The sequence below is a fragment of the Schistocerca nitens genome, chromosome 4, assembly GCF_023898315.1.
Source record: "Schistocerca nitens isolate TAMUIC-IGC-003100 chromosome 4, iqSchNite1.1, whole genome shotgun sequence".
NCBI lineage: Eukaryota > Metazoa > Arthropoda > Insecta > Orthoptera > Acrididae > Schistocerca > Schistocerca nitens.
In genome coordinates this window covers 140,098,449-140,118,348 of record NC_064617.1, presented here as the reverse complement: position 1 = coordinate 140,118,348, position 19,900 = coordinate 140,098,449, and the positions used below count along the sequence as shown (strand labels likewise).

General features: G+C 39.1%; 1 protein-coding gene across 1 annotated transcript in view; it reads left to right on the top strand.

The window, feature by feature from the left end:
- The window catches only part of LOC126252019 (Bardet-Biedl syndrome 1 protein homolog), a 110,278-nt gene extending 91,157 nt beyond the window's left edge, over window positions 1-19,121 (top strand). Inside the window, exons 9-12 of the mRNA XM_049952805.1 lie at window positions 6,619-6,777; window positions 11,055-11,182; window positions 12,386-12,520; window positions 18,904-19,121. Of these exons, the coding sequence (XP_049808762.1) occupies window positions 6,619-6,777; window positions 11,055-11,182; window positions 12,386-12,520; window positions 18,904-19,080 (599 nt within the window). The 3' untranslated portion in view covers window positions 19,081-19,121. The remainder of the gene's footprint in view (window positions 1-6,618; window positions 6,778-11,054; window positions 11,183-12,385; window positions 12,521-18,903) is intronic.
- Window positions 19,122-19,900: the final 779 nt, after the last annotated feature.

The following is a 19,900-nucleotide window of genomic DNA, read 5'->3' as shown; positions in this document are numbered from 1 at the left end:
GGAACGCTCCTCCATCCACAAGCACTCCTTAACCATCTTTGTGACCTGCACAGGAGCATGTTGTAGAGCATTCTTTGCCACCCACGGTGATCACAATTCCTATTGTAGACATGTCCCATTTTTTGTAATGTCCAGGGTACCATCATAATTTGTGGTAACATCAGTGTAATTATTGTCTTCAATTAAAAGTGTTGTTTTTCTTCATCCTATTGCATATTTCTATGTTACATCAGCTCCCCACTCACGTGTATGTCTGTACACGCAACCACTGTTTTTCCACAGCCTCGCATTCATGCGACACACTAGTATCACTGAGGAGCCTGTACCCTGTGGGATCAGTGTTCAAACATAACTTGGGCTAATGCTAATTACTGCGGTCATGCAATCACCAGTGCATAAATATTATGAACTGAAATCCCTGTCAGCTGGTCATGTACTCAAATGTGCTAAACCAAATGCATTACTAGGCAGACGTGCTCTTCACCAATTATCCTCATCACAGCCTACTTCCTGAACATAGTGCATGGAGGGTCACTAAAGCTGGCTCACTGTACAACTGTCTTGTAAGCAACAAAAATATGCATTTCAGCTTCACTGGTGACTGAAAAGTGATCTCTAGGCTAAACACTTGATGTCTTATGAGCCTTGCCATGTGATTGCAGAGCCGCGAATGGTCTAACACTTATGTCTTTGCATATAAACTGTGTTTTGCTCTGGACAAGCCCTTGACAACAATAGGTGAAAGATAATATATGAGCTGTCAGGGTGCAACCAGAGGCTGGAGAGTGAGCTAAAGGCACTCTCCACATGCGTGGACTCTGCCCACCCAGAGCCAGCTCAGGAACACTTCTGTGTGCAAAGTACAACCACACCAACACAGCCTTCTGTTATGGGAATGCCAGAAAGCACAGAACTTATGGGTGATGATTAGGCTGCCAATGTTTTGAGCCCATGACCCAATCATGTGGTTCGGCCAAGAGGAAGTGGTTTCCCTGAGCAATAACATCACCTGTGACCTTGCCACAAGGACACATCATGAGCTGTCTAGTCCAAGGCAATGCAACTGAAGTGTATGACATAATCACCACCCTGCTGATGCAATCTTCATAAATGTGACTAAAGGGGGAGTAAAGCCAATGAATTTCATCATCGTAGGAGCAAGGGGTACATCAGTTTCTGCACCAAGAGGAATGCCACAACAGGGGGCCATCTCAGTACGTTCACCATATGCAGAGCCTCAGATGGTCAGACATGGTTCCAGACTCACTGTTGCACGCTACCTGGGTGCCCAGCCTCCCAGCACAACCGCAAGTGGTCACTGCCGCACAGACAGAAATGCAGCTGGGTGCCATTACAGACTTGGCTGGTTGGATGCATGACACGACGGCAATGGTGCTCTCTATCACTGCTGCAGCAACCTATGGTACCATCACCCTACCAGCAGTTTTCACTTCATGGCAATGACTGTCTCCACAGATGCTGACCTGCACCACCCAGCTCAGAACTTGGCTACACAGGTGCCAGCACTAAGTTTGCTGGTCAACCAGTTGGCACACTCACAGCCAGAGGGCAGCAGGCACTGCAGAGGTAGCAGTTCCAGCTACCACCAAATTGGATCATGCAACTGGCAATGCAGTACCAGCCATTGTAGTGGTATTCCTCCAGCATCAGATGAGCTGGCAGGTGGCCTTTGCTGGTAACATGCCAATTTCAGCAATAGAGCAACAAAGTGTTGACCTCCCTGCTCACACCCAAATCCCAGCTGCAACCACACCAAGACAGTTGGCTGCAGTGCAATATCCAGGTGTGTCTTCATAGTGGAACAGCGTGGCATTGTGAAGTATCTCGTTGACATGGGTTTCAGACTTTCTGTTTTCACCTCCACCTATGCTAAGAGACTGCTGGAAGGCCAAAGCATTGTTTCTTGTGATGGCAAATAATTCAACCATAAAAAAGGCACACATCATTGAAATTCGGACCTTGGACTGTGCCACACATTTGTGTGGGTATTTACTTTGGTTAAAGTCAGCATGCCAATCCTGGGTGCGTATTTCCTTGGCCACTACAAGCTGCTAGCCAGTGTTGCAAATGCCCAGCTGATTGATTCACTAACAAACTTGATAGGTTCACAGAAGTGACAGGCTGCTTCCTTCAACATAAAACCAGTGAAGTGCCCCCCCCCCCCCCCCTCGGATGGGACACAGACATGCTGGACAAATTTCTAGAGCTCACTTGCCTGCCTGGTGAACTGAGAGATGTCAAACCTTTGATGACACACTACATTGTAACTATACCTGGTCCACCCACCTTGTGCTGTACAAGTTGACTTGTACCCAGTAGACTCACTGTTACAAAGGCCAGGCTCAAGGCTAGAAATGACATTGATCAACCATCAAGCAGCCCATGGTCTCTGCATTGCACTTAGTCCCTGAGAAAGACAGCTCATGGTGACCATGCAGGGACTGTTGTGCTGTTAATTTGTAAATGATGTGGGACCAATTGCAGAGCCACACCTGCAGGATTTTAGACACATCTTGGCAGGCTCAGTTATATTTAGCAAAATTGACTGTGCGAAGGCGTTCACACAGATTCCTGTGGCACCTGAAGACATTCAGAAAATGGCAATTATCTTGCCCTTTACACTTTTAGAGAGCATGTATACAGCACTTGGTCTTCGAAATGCTGCCGAGACCTGGCAGTGTTTCCTGGACAGTGTCTTACAAACCTTGTCATGTTGTTTCTTGTACTTTGATAACACAATGGTGTTCTTGAAGTCACCCAAACTCCACCACTACCAACAAATGACCATTTTTCCATGCTTAAGAGAGGCTGGAATCATTATTAACCTACTGAACTGTATATTCGTGGTCACAGAAATTGAGTCTAGTGCATTTAATCAACCATAGTATTATGTCTGATATAAATGTTACATGGAACCTAAACTAAAAAAATATTTACTGAGACAATTATGTTGAATGTGCACAGGTCTGTGCCTTTAGTTAAATATTAACAACAACATGAAAGAATAGTTCTTAAATTGTCTTCCAGAACTAATCAGTTAACACCACAGAGATTAAATACGTCTTCCGAAAATTTACTGTTGCAAGAAGAGCTATTTTTTAGTATTGCAGTAAACAACACAGCCTTACAAAATGTTAATAACTGGAAAACAAATAATCAAGTCCCTTGCTGAAGAATATAACTGGTAGAACAAAAGTTAAATTTCTGGCAAACCACTATGGAGCACACTCATTGTGAACACTAAGTCTGTGCCAAGCATGAGTAATGAAAAAGTTATCCTAGCTACAATCACTGAAACAATGATAAAGTGCAGGCTTACCAATCCAGTAGATTCTGATCCCTGGGGCACAATGTCTTGGTTGAAGAACAGTGGTGGACAGGAGAAAATGGTTCAAATGGCTCTGAGCACTATGGGACTCAACTGCTGAGGTCATTAGTCCCCTAGAACTTAGAACTAGTTAAACCTAACTAACCTAAGGACATCACAAACATCCATGCCCGAGGCAGGATTCGAACCTGCGACCGTAGCGGTCTTGCGGTTCCAGACTGCAGTGCCTTTAACCGCATGGCCACTTCGGTCGGCGGTGGACAGGAGATTCAATGCTGAAAGTGACGGGGGCTTTGGTAAAGTTCATTGGTTCTGTTTTGACGATGTCACTGCCTACCGTTCTCTTGGTGCAAACTTAACTCTTTGGTGTGGAGAATACCACATCTCCCCATCTACCTGATTGGGTGCTTGGCTGGGTCCCACAAGCAAAATGTAGTTTTGATGGGTGCATGCTGATGCCTGCTGCATGCAACAATTGAAGTTTTGGAGTGGCCACCACCATCACTTGCTGATGGTCTACTCACTGACTGTTAGGCCCAACTACGGTTCGAGAGGAGCCTCAGACATTTGAATTGTGCAGCTGGCAGACATTCAGATGCAATCATTCTGCGGTAGGTGTGACACAACGCATAAGCAGATCCATGTCACTACTGGATAAAGTATAAGTGGTCTTCAACAAGCCATGCCCACAGATGCTCAAAGACTATCTAAGCATGATGGTGCCATCTGCCTAAGGCCGTTGCAGAGCTGGAACTACTAACTGTGGCACTATATGGCCCCGTCTTGTAGGGAAGGACACCTGTGTTCTGGACAGACACAATGGAGAGAAGCTTTATTGAGTCCAGATGGAGCCTCACAGGTGCCCTGTGGGCTGTTCACCCTGTGCGCAATGCTGAACTGCTGTGGTTGTGGATGCCAGCTGAACTGCCATAGACACAGTGCTTCAACAATATGTTAGTGAGTAGCCATCAGCCACATGGTTTCTTCTTATAGAAGCTCTCAGGGTCACAATGTGACTGGAATGCATATTATGTTGAGTTTATCGCAGTTTTTGAGGCAGTGAAATCTTTACCTGTCTGTAGAAGCCTGTCCCTTTGTGATTTTCACCATTCACAGCTGCACCTGCAACTGTCCAACGTGCCAGCACTGCGCCTGTGCCAGGAATGGCTGGCCGTGGACTATCTGACATGTGACTTGCAGTTGTGTGGTTGCCAGCACCATGGTGTAGGCATTGAAGATACCACACTTTTACCCTCTATCAATAATGTGCTGTTCAAATTTGACATCATTCTGAGCAGTTGTTCTCTTTTCACACAACAGCCCAGTTTTGCCTTCCTAGGTGCACTTTTCATATGGTTAAGCTATAGAACATTGTGTAGAATAAAATACCTTGTTTGGCATCTTCATTGAAAAGTATCCACCAGTGAAGCCAGGGTTTTGTACTCAGAACTCACTGATATCTGCAGAGTGATTAACAAAGGAAGTGCAGTTATCTTTCATATATCTGCTGATGTGCACACACTGTTAGCTTTCTACATTGACCAAAAAGACTAACTGGCAGCCTTAATGGAGTAATGGACATAATGAGTTTATTTGTAATGCACAACTATGTATCATAGAACATTACCCACAAAATAGCTGTGATCTTGATGTGTGCTTCACCAGAAGGGTGAATGCATTCATACTCTCAGAACCAGTACCTAAGAACTTTGAAGGTGGGATGGGAGCTTAGTGTTTAATATAAACTGATATTGAATTATTAGAGAAGGGGCACTAGCTTAATTTTGTTGGGAAGCATGACAGAAATTTTCCATAATTTTTGTTGGACGAATCATCTTGAATTTTGTCTCAGAAGGTTGAGGGAGACCACAGTAAGCTAAATCAGGATGGCAGTATTAGTATTTGAGCAATGCTTCATCTTGCATATGTATCCAGTGTTTTATACAGATGGTAGCTTGCTACACTCCATGTATCTGGCATTACCCACGCACTTGGTCACAACTTACATTGACCTCTTCTGTTATTTTTTCCCTCCTTTTCATATTCTTATCATCATTCTCTCAATTTTTGCATTATTTTTTTCACCATCGGTTGTATATGTTTAACAATTGCACATTCACTACTCTATTAGGACTCTTAGATTGTATCTTCTTTTATTCGGTTCAAGAGATTTTGCTTCATGGCACTCCAACCTCTGTGTCATCCATGGGCTCTGCTGACAGCCATGCCAGTGGCTGATCTAGATCCATCCAGATCACCTAATCTTAATCTGTATGACTTTTGGCTATGGGATTATTAGGAAGAAGCTGTATTGAGTGCTCCAATTACGGACATAGCTGAACTGAAGGTGCATTTTAAACATGACCCCTGAGACATTCCAATCTATTGTGGAACATGCAGTTTCTTGATTTCAACTTGTGGCGGGCAAAGCATTGAACGTGTCTGGTGCCAGTCTCACGTCAGTTATAAATTGATGTAGTTTTGCATTTTACACAATTTCCAGCCTCAGGACAGTTAAAAACCAATTTTTTCCATCCAATGTGGTACAACCTTGCTATGATGGATGCACTTACTTAACTAACAGTTCTACAACACTGAATGCTGAACTTCTGCAGTCTTGCACATTGAACAGTATGGATGGTGCAAAATGCAATTCAAATCATAGCCATTGTATTGTGATTCATGTGGTATTTGTAGCTGAGCCCATTTACATTAAGATGCTTACAGCACCATCTGTTGGTAAAATTTTCATTAAGAATTTTTTTTTACGACTTTCCCTCTGTGCCAACAATATACTATTCAAATTTGACATCATTCTGAGCAGCAATTCTCTTTCCATGGTGTTTTGGAACTGGAACTTTAATTATGGACACCTTGTATGTGCTGTATGTGTTATATGTCCAGTCGTATTTTTCATTATTATTTTTTTTATTAACTCTCCATGTAAGATAATAATGCTCCTTCTAAAAGTTTCTACTCAGTGTTCAGTTTTTATTTCTCCTTTAGTAAACTACCTGTTTTCTGTCAAATCATTGCTGAAGATACTGTTGCCTAATCACCAGGTATACAGTTTGTCTGATTGGGCCATACCTTGATAATTTAAATTTTGATATGAAGTTAACACTAATATAAATAATTAATTACAATCACAAGGAACTAAAGTAACTTTCACAAAATGTAATCTATGGGCTGAAACATTATTATTGGAAAAACTGTGTACGTAACCATAGCAAACTGTGCACCTAATCATATCATTTCTGTCACTTCAGCAGGTTGTCTAATGGTGAAAATTCTTAAAAGAACAGCAAATTTTGTGACACAGACAACCACCGATGGGTTTGTGCCAGGACAACAAGTTAAAGTTCCTATACCAAAGAAGACAAGGCTTTTTGTTGAACAAACAATGCGTGAGCGTCAGTGCTACAAAGGTATGTGTATCCTTCACACATGTGGCTTACAAGTTAGTTTCTTAAGCAACTAATCATTAAATTGACTTCAGTTCAAACATGGAAGCCAATAAGAGCCACTGGTAGGAGTTTATTATTTGCTTGTTTGTTAATACAAATTACTGGATGCCACTGCTACAGATTTGTTATTTTATGCTGTGAATTCATATAAACTATACATTGTGAGTCATCTACAAGGTTTTCAGCTATTATCTTATATTTGTGACTGTTGAAATTTGATAAAAATCACTGTTGACTGAAATGGCAATATTAACACTAAAATAATTTCCTGTCCTTTGCTGCCAGACAGTGCTGCAAGTTGCCAAAACATTTTATGGGTGATATATCCATAAACTTCCACTATGCAGAAAGTTTATTGTCATCAGATTGATGATTTATGATAGTAGACTGTCCACTACATGGAAAATTTATTATAATAAATGTGACTGGCTACAGCAGTTTGTATAGCCTCCAGTGTAAGTTTTGTGTGAGCACCATGAAGAGAAAATAAGAGAAACTAAGTCTCATACAAAAGTATATAGTCAGCCATTTTCCCTCACTCCATTTGCAAATGGAACAGGAAAGGAAAAGACAGTAATGGTACAAAGTACTCTTAGTCATGCCTGTGTGGTGGCTTGTAGAGTATCTATGTAGATACGAGGTAAAAAACAGGAATTTGTTAACATCTAATATAAATTTGTGTGTTAGGAAGTCTTTTCTGAAGGTATTTGTCTGGAGTGTAGCCTTGTATGGAAACAAAACTTGGATGATAAACAATTCAAACAATAAGAGAATGAAAGCTAGTGAAATGTGGTGCTACAGAACTATGCTGAAGATTCAATAGATAGATCAAATAACTAATGAGGAAGTACTGAATCGAATTGGGGAAAAAAATTATGGTACAAATTGACTAAAAGGAGGGATCAGGAAGGGAAAAGAGATATAGAGACATAATAGGGAAATGGACAGCACAAAGAAGAACAAACAAAAATGGCATAAGACTAGTGGAATTTTGCAGAAACCATGACATGATCTCAAAGTCGACGTATTTTAAGAGACGACCAAGTAAACTTAAAACTTGGAAACATCCAGACTGGAAAAAAGGAGAATGGCAACTGGACCATGTCTGCATGGATAAGAATTACCACAAGGAAATTTACAATGTGAAAGTACTGAGAGGGACAGATACCGGATCAGATCATTACATGATAAAAATTAAAATTAAATTAACCCCATTAGCAAAGAAAAAATCCCACCAGAAGAAGAAGAGAACCTATGACCCTCATAAACTGATACAAAATGAGGATTATGAAGCACAAACCAGGGATATAAAAATAACAGATGATCTGGAAGAAATAATTCCCAAATTGAAACAAATAGCTGAACAAGTTGCCCCTATAAATCCAAGGAAAAAACACCAGTGGTGGAACGATGAATGTGATGAAGCAGTGTTGGATCGACACCAAGCCTGGTTAAGGCATCAAAATGAAAAAACAGAAAAATCATATTTGGAACTCACAAAACAAAGAAAGACAACACAAAAAATAATAAGGAGAGTTAAACGTCAGTACCAAAAAGATATACTTCTAATGATAGAAACAAATAGTGAAAAAACAAACTCAAGAGACTATTACAAAATATTTGGCAGACAAGTACAAAGATATGATCCTCCAACATTAATGTTAAAAGATAAAGATAATAACCTAGCCCATAGCAATAGTAAAAATACAGAAATTCTAGCAGAAACATTTAACAAGTTACTAAATTGTGAAGATCCCCCAGAACTTCTTCAGATAAACACAGAAACCCCAATTAAAACACCAGCAGAAAATATAAATCCACCTACAATTAATGAGGTCTACAGAGCTTTGAAAGAACTCAAAAACTACAAAGCAAGTGGAGAAGATCAAACGTTTGCTGAACTTTGGAAATATGCAGCAGAACCAGTAAAGATAGCATTACACCAATGCATAGTAAAAATCTGGAATGAAGAGAAATTACCAGAAAATTGGACTACTGCTATAATACATCCATTACATAAGAAAGGAGAAAAATCAAATCCAGACAACTATAGAGGAATTTCCCTTTTGGACTGCACGTATAAGATCATGTCAAGAATACTATACAACCGCTGTAAAGATCAACTAGAACTGGAACTGGGAGAATATCAAGGTGGATTTAGATCCTGAAGAAGCTGCCCAGAACAGATAATCACCCTGAAGTTAGTTATGGATGTCTACAAAAGAAGGCAAAAACAACTAGTCATAACCTTTGTAGATTTCAAAAAGGCGTATGATTGCATCCATAGATCTTCAATGATGAAAATATTAAGGAATTTTGGACTTCATCCTAAATTAATAAAAATGATACAGTTAACCTTAACAAACACCAAATCCAAAGTAAAATTTAGAGGAGAAATATCTGAACCATTTACGATTAAAACAGGGTTGAGACAGGGAGATTGTTTATCACCATTACTATTCAATTGTGCTCTTGAATATGTAATGAGAGAATGGTACAAGGAAAATCCTATGAATATTAAAATTGGAACTAAGAAAGATAAAATAAACCTAAATTGCTTGGGATTTGCTGATGACCTAGCATTACTAGCTAATAATATTCAGGAAGCCACAAAACAAATAACAAGCTTACAAAATATAGCACAAAAATTAGGACTCCAGATATCATTTGAAAAGACTGAAATAATGGTAACGGATCCACTTGTAATAGATCACATCACAGTGAATAATAGGGAAATTAAAATAGTGAAACAATTTAAATACCTGGGTGAAATTATAACACATAAATTGGACGAGAAACCTGCATGGCGAGCAAGAACTAATAAAATGATAAAAGCTCAAAAACTAACATGGTCTACGTACAATAAAAAATGTCTATCAATTAAAACAAAATTAAAACATTACAAGACGGTGGTTCAACCAGAGGTTACATACGGAAGTGAAACTCTTTTTAAAGTCACCCAGAAAAACAGAATTGACAAAATTTTAAAAGTAGAGAGAAGAATTGCTAGAACATGCATAAACAAGAAATATCAAAAAGCTGGGCAATGGCGGATAGTTCCAAATGAAGTGGTATACAGAGAACTGGAGCCCATCACTGATTACTATACGAAAGAAAAGGATCTCTTTTTGTGGTCACATTCTGAGGACACCAGAAACCAGATTATCAAGGAAAATTATTGAGAAACTCTGGAAGTTGAAACAACAAGGAGGATTGCTTAAGGAAATAAGAGAGGATATGGAAGAACTGGAAATAACCCTGGATGATTTGCAGAACAAAACGCCAAATTTAAAGAAGTTGAGGGACACAGAAATAAGATTTAAACCAAAAATTGACAAACGACATACAATGAAAAGGGTATTTACAGATAAGGAACGACGAAAAGCATCGGAACGAATGAAGAGATACTGGGCCACTCGGAAGGGGAAAATACCAAAGAAGAGGACCAGAAATGATTGACTGAAGTGGTCCAATGAGGCCGTAAAAGCAGAAGAAGAAGAAGAAGGAGGGATCAGTTGATAAGATACATCCTGAGGCATCAAGGAATAGTCAGTTTGGTTATGGAGGGAAGTGTGGCATGGAAAAAACTACTGAGGAAGATGTAGGCATGAATATAGCAAGCAGGTTGAAACGGATGGAGGTTGTAGGCAGTTACTTGGCGATGAAGAGGCTTGCATAGTATCAGCCAATCTGGAGAGCTGCACCAAATGATTCTTTGGACCAAAAACCAATATAACAACAAATATAACAACATTAGGGATTGTAAACTGGTTTTGATGGCTTACATCTTTGGAAACATGTACACACAGCATTATCAAGGAAATAATTTGTTTGTCTGTTATAGGATGCCAAATTGAGATAGCAACAAATTGTATGCATTTAAAGCTTTATTTGCAGATATAATATTTATTCCAGTATATGTACAAGGAAAACAAACTTAAACCAATCAAAGAAGATGGCCACAAAAATTCGATTTATCCAGACATGTAGAACAATGCCATTTAATTTTGTTCAACTGAGCCATGAAAGATTTTTATTTGATGGAATATTTCAAATTTCTTGTGCACATAGCTACAAGATATCTGAAGATTTTCACATTATAGTATGTACTACACCTAGTATGACATGCATCACATGGAATTATGTCATTTAATGCATATTTTCTTTTATTTTTTTTTTTTTTTGAAGACATAGAAATACAAGACTATGATATATGCTATTATTATTTAACATTTCAGAGATACATCAGGCTTTTCAACATGATTTATTTCGAATGCACCTCACTGCAGCCAGGGCATGTGTGCAAGCCTTGCAGAGCTGTTCTCTTCCTGTTTCAAGCAAAGAACCACTCAAGTTAACTGCTCAGGTATGTATTGCTCCACAGAAATACTTCTAATTTATGCAGAAAATAATGATAAGAGTAATAAATTTTCACTCAAAATGAAGATGTATTTTGAAGACTTCAATATTAGCAATCAATTTCTTCTTTTGATTTTGAAAGTTTAAATCTTGTTTTAAATATAAATTTCAGCTGTTGTATTACAAATCACATACTGAAATAGTGAAAAAACCAGGACCTTAGTAATCAACTTATCAGTTTCAAACTTAAATTTAAAGATTACAAAAACTATTCATTTATGTGAAACTTCTAAGTTGGTACAAGAATCTGAGGTATCGGTATTACCACTTTACTTATAAAAAATTACACACGTCTACTTTTGAACATTGTAATTGCCCTTTTACACACCGTAGTATTCAAGAAAATATATTGATATCAAATGCATCGCAATGCATAATATGAGTAAAATATATGGACCAAACAAAGTGATACAGTGGTTAAAGTACAAAATTACCAATTGGAAGGAGCAGATCTGAATCCTCAGTGGACATTCTCATTTAAGTTTAAATTTTCTGCTGTTGCCCAAAATCATTAAAATTGAGAATCAGGACAGTTTCATGACAGATTGGGGCCAGTTCTTCTCTCTTCTCTACACCATAGATGCTGAGACCTTAATAAGGAAAGGTATTCTGTTGACAATGAGGTCATGAGAGATTGAGCACAGGCTGAGATCGTATGTGGAAGGGTTGAAAATTGGCCATCCACTCCTCAGGAAAATGCCTGTATAGTACTTTTGATAAATTTAGCAAAATCCAGTAACACCCAGATATGGATGGCTGTAGAGAAATTTAAACTCCGCCCTTCCAGAATGTGAATTAATTACCATAACCCCCATATCATCATTATCATTATTTAAACTGTAATACTTCAGTGAGATTATATGGATTTGAACCCAAATACTATGTAGAAATAGGAAATGTAAAAGTTTGCGCAGATTTTGTCTCAGGAAACTTTTAACAATTTTACAAAACAGTTAAATATGGAAAAGATACTGATGACATAATAAATCCCAAAAGTGGAACATGGCATTGTATAACTGCAGGAGCTTTTGACTTCTGCAACACTTCATGGTGAATTGAGCTGTTTGTCTGTTTTGTTTTACATTTTTACTTCATGTTACATTTATTATTGTGTCCATTTTAATAAGACAACATTTATTTCTGCTTTTAGGTTCTAGGATTGGGCCCTAAATTCAGATTAGCCATTACTCTTCAAAACATGTCTAAAGATGTGCCATTAAAAGGATTATTCATTGTTGTACACTGTGATGACAAAATGTACATTGTGGAGAGACCTTTCATTGAGGTATGTTGCACCTAATATCAAACTTCTTCATATACCGAAATTCTGTGTAATTAAATTACATGCATGAGATGGAAGTTTATTCAACCAATAAACAATATTTCAAATGCTGTTGAGAAGTGCTGACTAAGTGTTTTGAGGTGAGGAAGCTGGGATCTGCAGTGATTTATTACTGAACAGCTATATTCTCCACAGACTGAGTAGAGTTTCCTATAAAATCTTCTTTTACTCTTTCTTGGCAAATGAATTGCTGCTGTTGTTCAACTACAATGAGGTCAGTAACACAATGTAATTAACTTATACATATCTGTTATTAAGATTTAACCTCAGCACAGAGGCTGAAAGTAGGGACAGGTGCAAAATCTCCAATTGCCAGCCTCATCTTCTCAAGGTGAATATCACTGATAATTTTCAGATGCAGCAGATAACCATTTGTTGGTCAGTCTATCTCCCCCCCCCCCATCCCCCCTCCACACACACACACACACACACACACACAGTCAACTAATGATGCACTTATGATGTTAAGTACCTTATGATCTTTGGTATCTGAGGTGAGGTACCCATGTTAGTTTTTCATCGTTACATTTAACGCAGATCCTAGAGGTAGCTCATCATTATATTACTCAAAACAGAAATACAGTACATGGCCCACCTTATATTTACAAGAAATTCTTGTGCATGAAGGATTGAAAGAAGGTGATGATTTATTCTCAGAAGCACCACTGATGGAGTTGTCCAAATATGGTGTGAGTATATCCTTTTACTGTGTCAAAGTAAATTGTCTACCATGTGCTGTCTGCATTGGAAAGCCTTATGTGTCACCACTTCCTACTGGCCTAAGTTATCAACATTTGAACAATATCTCCCTTTACCAACACTTGAAGTGACATAAGAACTTATTGGTTTCAAGAACCCATGTTAGGCACAGATTTTTTCTGTGTTCTAACATCTTTCTCACAAAGCTTGTAAGAGCAATGCATCTGTAGCTACTTGAAGATGAGCAGCCTTTCCTGATGAAGCAACTGTTGCTTCCCCCCCCCCCCTCCCCCCCCCCCCCCCCCAGCGATCAGGATAGTACCCTATCAGCCAGATCTTTAAGTAAAATGGGAAGGATTTCAGTTGTCTTTGTATAGAGATGTCTTAACATGAAGTGTTGTACCTGATTATTACTAGGCCCATATCTACAGTCACTGACAGAGTAGATCCCAGTTCTGGTTGGATTCAATTGTCCATGTTGCCTCCTATGTGGCAAAAGCCAGATCTGACCTACCTGCAACTGTAATAATCTGTTGTAGCTACAGCAATGTCTCCAAGAGCTGGTAGGAAACTGCCTTGGCCATTCACAGCTGATATTGATGCCCTTCTTTGGATATTGGAAATCCTTCTAATGACTCCAATGCTTCATTGGAACTGGTGGTACACTTAACTGACTCTGGGAACTTTTTCCATGATCTTCTTTTGCTGTTTCTTTATTGTATGTCTATCTTTGACCCCATCCCCCATGAACCATGGACCTTGCCGTTGGTGGGGAGGCTTGCGTGCCTCAGCGATACAGATAGCCGTACCGTAGGTACAACCACAACGGAGGGGTATCTGTTGAGAGGCCAGACAAACGTGTGGTTCCTGAAGAGGGGCAGCAGCCTTTTCAGTAGTTGCAAGGGCAACAGTCTGGATGATTGACTGATCTGGCCTTGTAACAATAATCAAAACGGCCTTGCTGTGCTGGTACTGCGAATGGCTGAAAGCAAGGGGAAACTACGGCCGTAATTTTCCCCGAGGGCATGCAGCTTTACTGTATGATTAAATGATGATGGCGTCCTCTTGGGTAAAATATTCTGGAGGTAAAATAGCCCCTCATTTGGATCTCCGGGCGGGGACTACTCAAGAGGATGTCGTTATCAGGAGAAAGAAAACCGGCGTTCTACGGATCGGAGCGTGGAATGTCAGATCCCTTAATCGGGCAGGTAGGTTAGAAAATTTGAAAAGGGAAATGGATAGGTTAAAGTTAGATATAGTGGGAATTAGTGAAGTTCGGTGGCAGGAGGAACAAGACTTGTGGTCAGGTGACTACAGGGTTATAAACACAAAGTCAAATAGGAGTAATGCAGGAGTAGGTTTAATAGTGAATAGGAAAATAGGAATGCGGGTAAGCTACTACAAACAGCATAGTGAACACATTATTGTGGCCAAGATAGATACGAAGCCCACACCTACTACAGTAGTACAAGTTTATATGCCAACTAGCTCTGCAGATGACGAAGAAATTGAAGAAATGTATGATGAAATAAAAGAAATTATTCAGATAGTGAAGGGAGACGAAAATTTAATAGTCGTGGGTGACTGGAATTCGAGTATAGGAAAAGGGAGAGAAGGAAACGTAGTAGGTGAATATGGATTGGGGCTAAGAAATGAAAGAGGAAGCCGCCTGGTATAATTTTGCACAGAGCAAAACTTAATCACAGCTAACACTTGGTTTAAGAATCATGATAGAAGGTTGTACACATGGAAGAACCCTGGAGATACTAAAAGGTATCAGATAGATTATATAATGGTAAGACAGAGATTTAGGAACCAGGTTTTAAATTGTAAGACATTTCCAGGGGCAGATGTGGACTCTGACCACAATCTATTGGTTATGACCTGTAGATTAAAACTGAAGAAACTGCAAAAAGGTGGGAATTTACGGAGATGGGACCTGGATAAACTGAAAGAACCAGAGGTTGTACAGAGTTTCGGGGAGAGCATAAGGGAACAATTGACAGGAATGGGGGAAAGAAATACAGTAGAAGAAGAATGGGTAGCTTTGAGGGATGAAGTAGTGAAGGCAGCAGAGGATCAAGTAGGTAAAAAGATGAGGGCAAGTAGAAATCCTTGGGTAACAGAAGAAATATTGAATTTAATTGATGAAAGGAGAAAATATAAAAAAGCAGTAAATGAAGCAGGCAAAATGGAATACAAACGTCTCAAAAATGAGATCGACAGGAAGTGCAAAATGGCTAAGCAGGGATGGCTAGAGGACAAATATAAGGATGTAGAGGCTTATCTCACTAGGGTAAGATAGATACTGAGGGTCTATACAAGGGCGATGTACTTGAGGACAATATTATGGAAATGGAAGAGGATGTAGATGAAGATGAAATGGGAGATACGATACTGCGTGAAGAGTTTGACAGCACTGAAAGACCTGAGTCGAAACAAGGCCCCCTGAGTAGACAACATTACATCGGAACTACTGACGGCCTTGGGAGAGCCAGTCCTGACAAAACTCTACCATCTGGTGAGCAAGATGTATGAAACAGGCGAAATACCCTCAGACTTCAAAACGAATATAATAATTCCAATCCCAAAGAAAGCAGGTGTTGACAGATGTGAAAATTACCGAACAATCAGTTTAATAAGCCACAGCTGCAAAATACTAACACGAATTCTTTACAGACGAATGTAAAAACTAGTAGAAGCTGACCTCAGGGAAGATCAGTTTGGATTCCATAGAAATACTGGAACACGTGAGGCAATACTGACCTTACGACTTATCTTAGAAGAAAGATTAAGGAAAGGCAAACCTACGTTTCTAGCATTTGTAGACTTAGAGAAAGCTTTTGACAATGTTGACTGGAATACTCTCTTTCAAATTCTAAAGGTGGCAGGGGTGAAATACAGGGAGCGAAAGGCTATGTACAATTTGTACAGAAACCAGATGGCAGTTATAAGAGTCGAGGGACATGAAAGGGAAGCAGTGGTTGGGAAGGGAGTAAGACAGGGTTGTAGCCTGTCCCCGATGTTATTCAATCTGTATATTGAGCAAGCAGTAAAGGAAACAAAAGAAAAATTTGGAGTAGGTATTAAAATTCATGGAGAAGAAGTAAAAACTTTGAGGTTCGCCGATGACATTGTAATTCTGTCAGAGACAGCAAAGGACTTAGAAAAGCAGTTGAACGGAATGGATGGTGTCTTGAAGGGAGGATATAAGATGAACATCAACAAAAGCAACACGAGGATAATGGAATGTAGTAAAATTAAATTGGGTGATGCTGAGGGTATTAGATTAGGAAATGAGACACTTAAAGTAGTAAAGGAGTTTTGCTATTTGGGGAGCAAAATAACTGATGATGGTCGAAGTCGAGAGGATATAAAATGTAGACTGGCAATGGCAAGGAAAGTGTTTCTGAAGAAGAGAAATTTGTTAACATCGAGTATAGATTTAAATGTCAGGAAGTTGTTTCTGAAAGTATTTGTGTGGAGTGTAGCCATGTATGGAAGTGAAACATGGACGGTAAATAGTTTGGACAAGAAGAGAATAGAAGCTTTCAAAATGTGGTGCTACAGAAGAATGCTGAAGATTAGATGGGTAGATCACATAACTAATGAGGAGGTACTGAATAGGATTGGGGAGAAGAGGAGTTTGTGGCACAACTTGACCAGAAGAAGGGATCGGTTGGTAGGACATGTTCTGAGGCATCAAGGGATCACCAATTTAGTATTGGAGGGCAGCGTGGAGGGTAAAAATCGTAGGGGGAGACCAAGAGATGAATACACTAAGCAGATTCAGAAGGATGTAGGTTGCAGTAGGTACTGGGAGATGAAGAAGCTTGCACAGGATAGAGTAGCATGGAGAGCTGCATCAAACCAGTCTCAGGACTGAAGACCACAACAACAACAACATCTTTGATCCCCATCACCAAAATGGTTATGATGTGTTTAGTTGAACCTCTGGTTAGCTGCAAGTCTGCATGTGTTGCACTGAATTAGGAAACACACTGTCTTCATAGATGGTCAAATAACTGTACAGACAACTGTACAAATAAGTATGCTACACATAAGAATGCCTGCATAGACAGTATTATAGAGAATTTACATAGGGAAGACTTTACAGTCAGGCTTGTAGGAGAAGGTCTGGCAACTGTATAAGAGACAACCAAATAAAATCAAAGAACCTAAAGTGGTACTGATAAGAGGGCAAAAGGAAGAGTATATAAGACTATTTATCAAGAGACTAGGTAGTGGAAAGTGAGACTTCATGTGTAACTGTCAGATGGGGAAAAGGGGAGCTGAAATAGTCTTTGATAACTTTTGTAAATAAATGTACAGATATATGGTATTCTTATTCACCAGTAGCAAAAATTAGATCTCCAAGTGCACTGAAAAATAAAAGGTAGTTAAGGTGTTGGCAGTTTCACTCCTTGTCCTTAAACACCAGGGAAAGGCTGCTTGCGAAAGCTTGAATTTTGTGTGTATGTTTGTGTTCGTTTGTGTGTCTGTCGACCTGCCAGCACTTTCATTTGGTAAGTCACATCATCTTTGTTTTTAGATATATTTTTCCTACGTGGAATGTTTCCCTCTATTATAAGAGGGAAACATTCCATGTGGGAAAATATTCTCACTGCTGCAGTTACTGAGAAAGTTAGTAGTTGCATTGTCTTAAAAGACTTTGGTGCACTGTTGTTTGTAATCGATTTGAAAACTATTATTTCTCATATCTTATATTCGTCTGAACAAAGGAGGTTTCTCTACTCCTTTCAGGACATTAATCATTGTAATAGACACAGTTGTCTGGGAATGAAGAGACCATTCTTGCATCATGCACATTCTCTACAAACTTGCATGTTGCTTGACCCTTACATGACAGCTTGTTATGACCAAAATGCTCATATCTGAAACATTCTAATTGATTTTTAGTATAGGAGTGTATTGCAAGATGCATGACATAAACTGTGATGTATTTTGGAAGGGCTGGTTTGCTGAATATCATAGAAAACATCAACATTCTCTGTTCTGCTTTAGCTTTAGGTCATCAGTTAAGCAAAGACACACTATGTTCCATTGTCCCACCTGATATCAGTCATTGAAACATGCCCAGAGCTCAGAGTCCTGATTGATTGGCAACTTCCCCCTCTCCCCCCCCCCTCTCACTCTCTCTCTCTCTCTCTCTCTCTCTCTCTCTCTCTCACACACACACACACACACACATACACATCCTTGTCCAGAAAACCTGGATGCACCAAACTCTTACCAAGCCACAACTGACAGATCTCCTGGAGGTCTAGAGGCACTCTTTATCGAAACAATGCAAATACAGGAAGCAATTAGCAGTACTTCTGATTATGTTTTTGGTTTCAGCATGATACACACCAATTCAATTTTATGGACTATGAAAAAAGAGATTTATTTTGCAACTGTATCAATGGATGTTATGGGTTTTTATATCAGTTAGCCTCTTAATTTAAGGAAGAGTTATTTTCTAGTCTTATGCTTCAGTTATATAATGTAGCTTTAAATATGTACAAAGTAAAATAGCAATGTCGTAAGCATGTGTAGCAAATTTTTTTAATTACTTGAATGATAAACACTGTAGAGTAGTCCTAGTCATAGTGTATTTGTTTCAGGTGCCTATGCTCGTTCCAAGTCTGACATATAAGTTTGATACAATAGTGGAATGTGTGTCAGATCTGAACATTTCTGATGAAGTACGTGTTTTTGTTGTCAAACAACAACAAACAGAACCTCTCCTGTCAGTGGTTATTGAGATGCCAGTATGTGATATGTTGGCAATGACTTCATAAGGCTAGGCCATTTACTATGCTCTCAAATAAAGCAGAGAACAAATGTGCTTGTTCATTTCACTTATGTAATGTACTGTTAGTTTACTCATAAAATGGTGATACAATAATTTGTAATTAACAGAATATGGTTTGTATATTTATCTGCCATTCCACTTTGGATTGCCTGCCCTTTTACTACAGTGCCCTTAACAAGCAATGGAACAGTTTTGTAAAGAACCTGCACATAATCACTTTATTGTTGATTTTAATGTTGCCTGAACTATAAAACTGTATCTATAAAATTGCAATCAGGCAGAATGTCTGGCCATAATTACATTCAGGATGCAATAGACACATTTAAAAGTAGAAGAAAAAATCCTAGCTTTCAGAATTGTTAGTTCCATCCTCATGGAAGAAAGAGGGATAGGTGAAGCAAGGAAGGGCAATCACTCAGAACCAAAGTTGAGAACAATCCATCTGTTCTAAGGCCAAGATCACAAAGATGAAAGTGATGACGTAGTAGTAGGAAGTCAAAGATAGTACAAGGGTGAGCACTCTGCCAGCTTCAGTCTAGGGATTCTAGAACAACAGAGTGAGAACTAAAGATGGATTGAAAGAAAGAGATGAAAAGTAGAAGGGCTAGTGTAATTAAGAGCTAATATGGAGGCAGAAAAGGAAATATGAAAAACCAATGAGCAGCAAATTTTGTGAATGAATATTTTTTATGTGTCACAGAGAAATTATAGCAAAAATTCACAAATCAAATGCTGTTCCAGTAAAAAATTATCTGCCAAATACAAGGATGTTGTTACCCATCACAGAGCATTAAGTCAGGAAACAA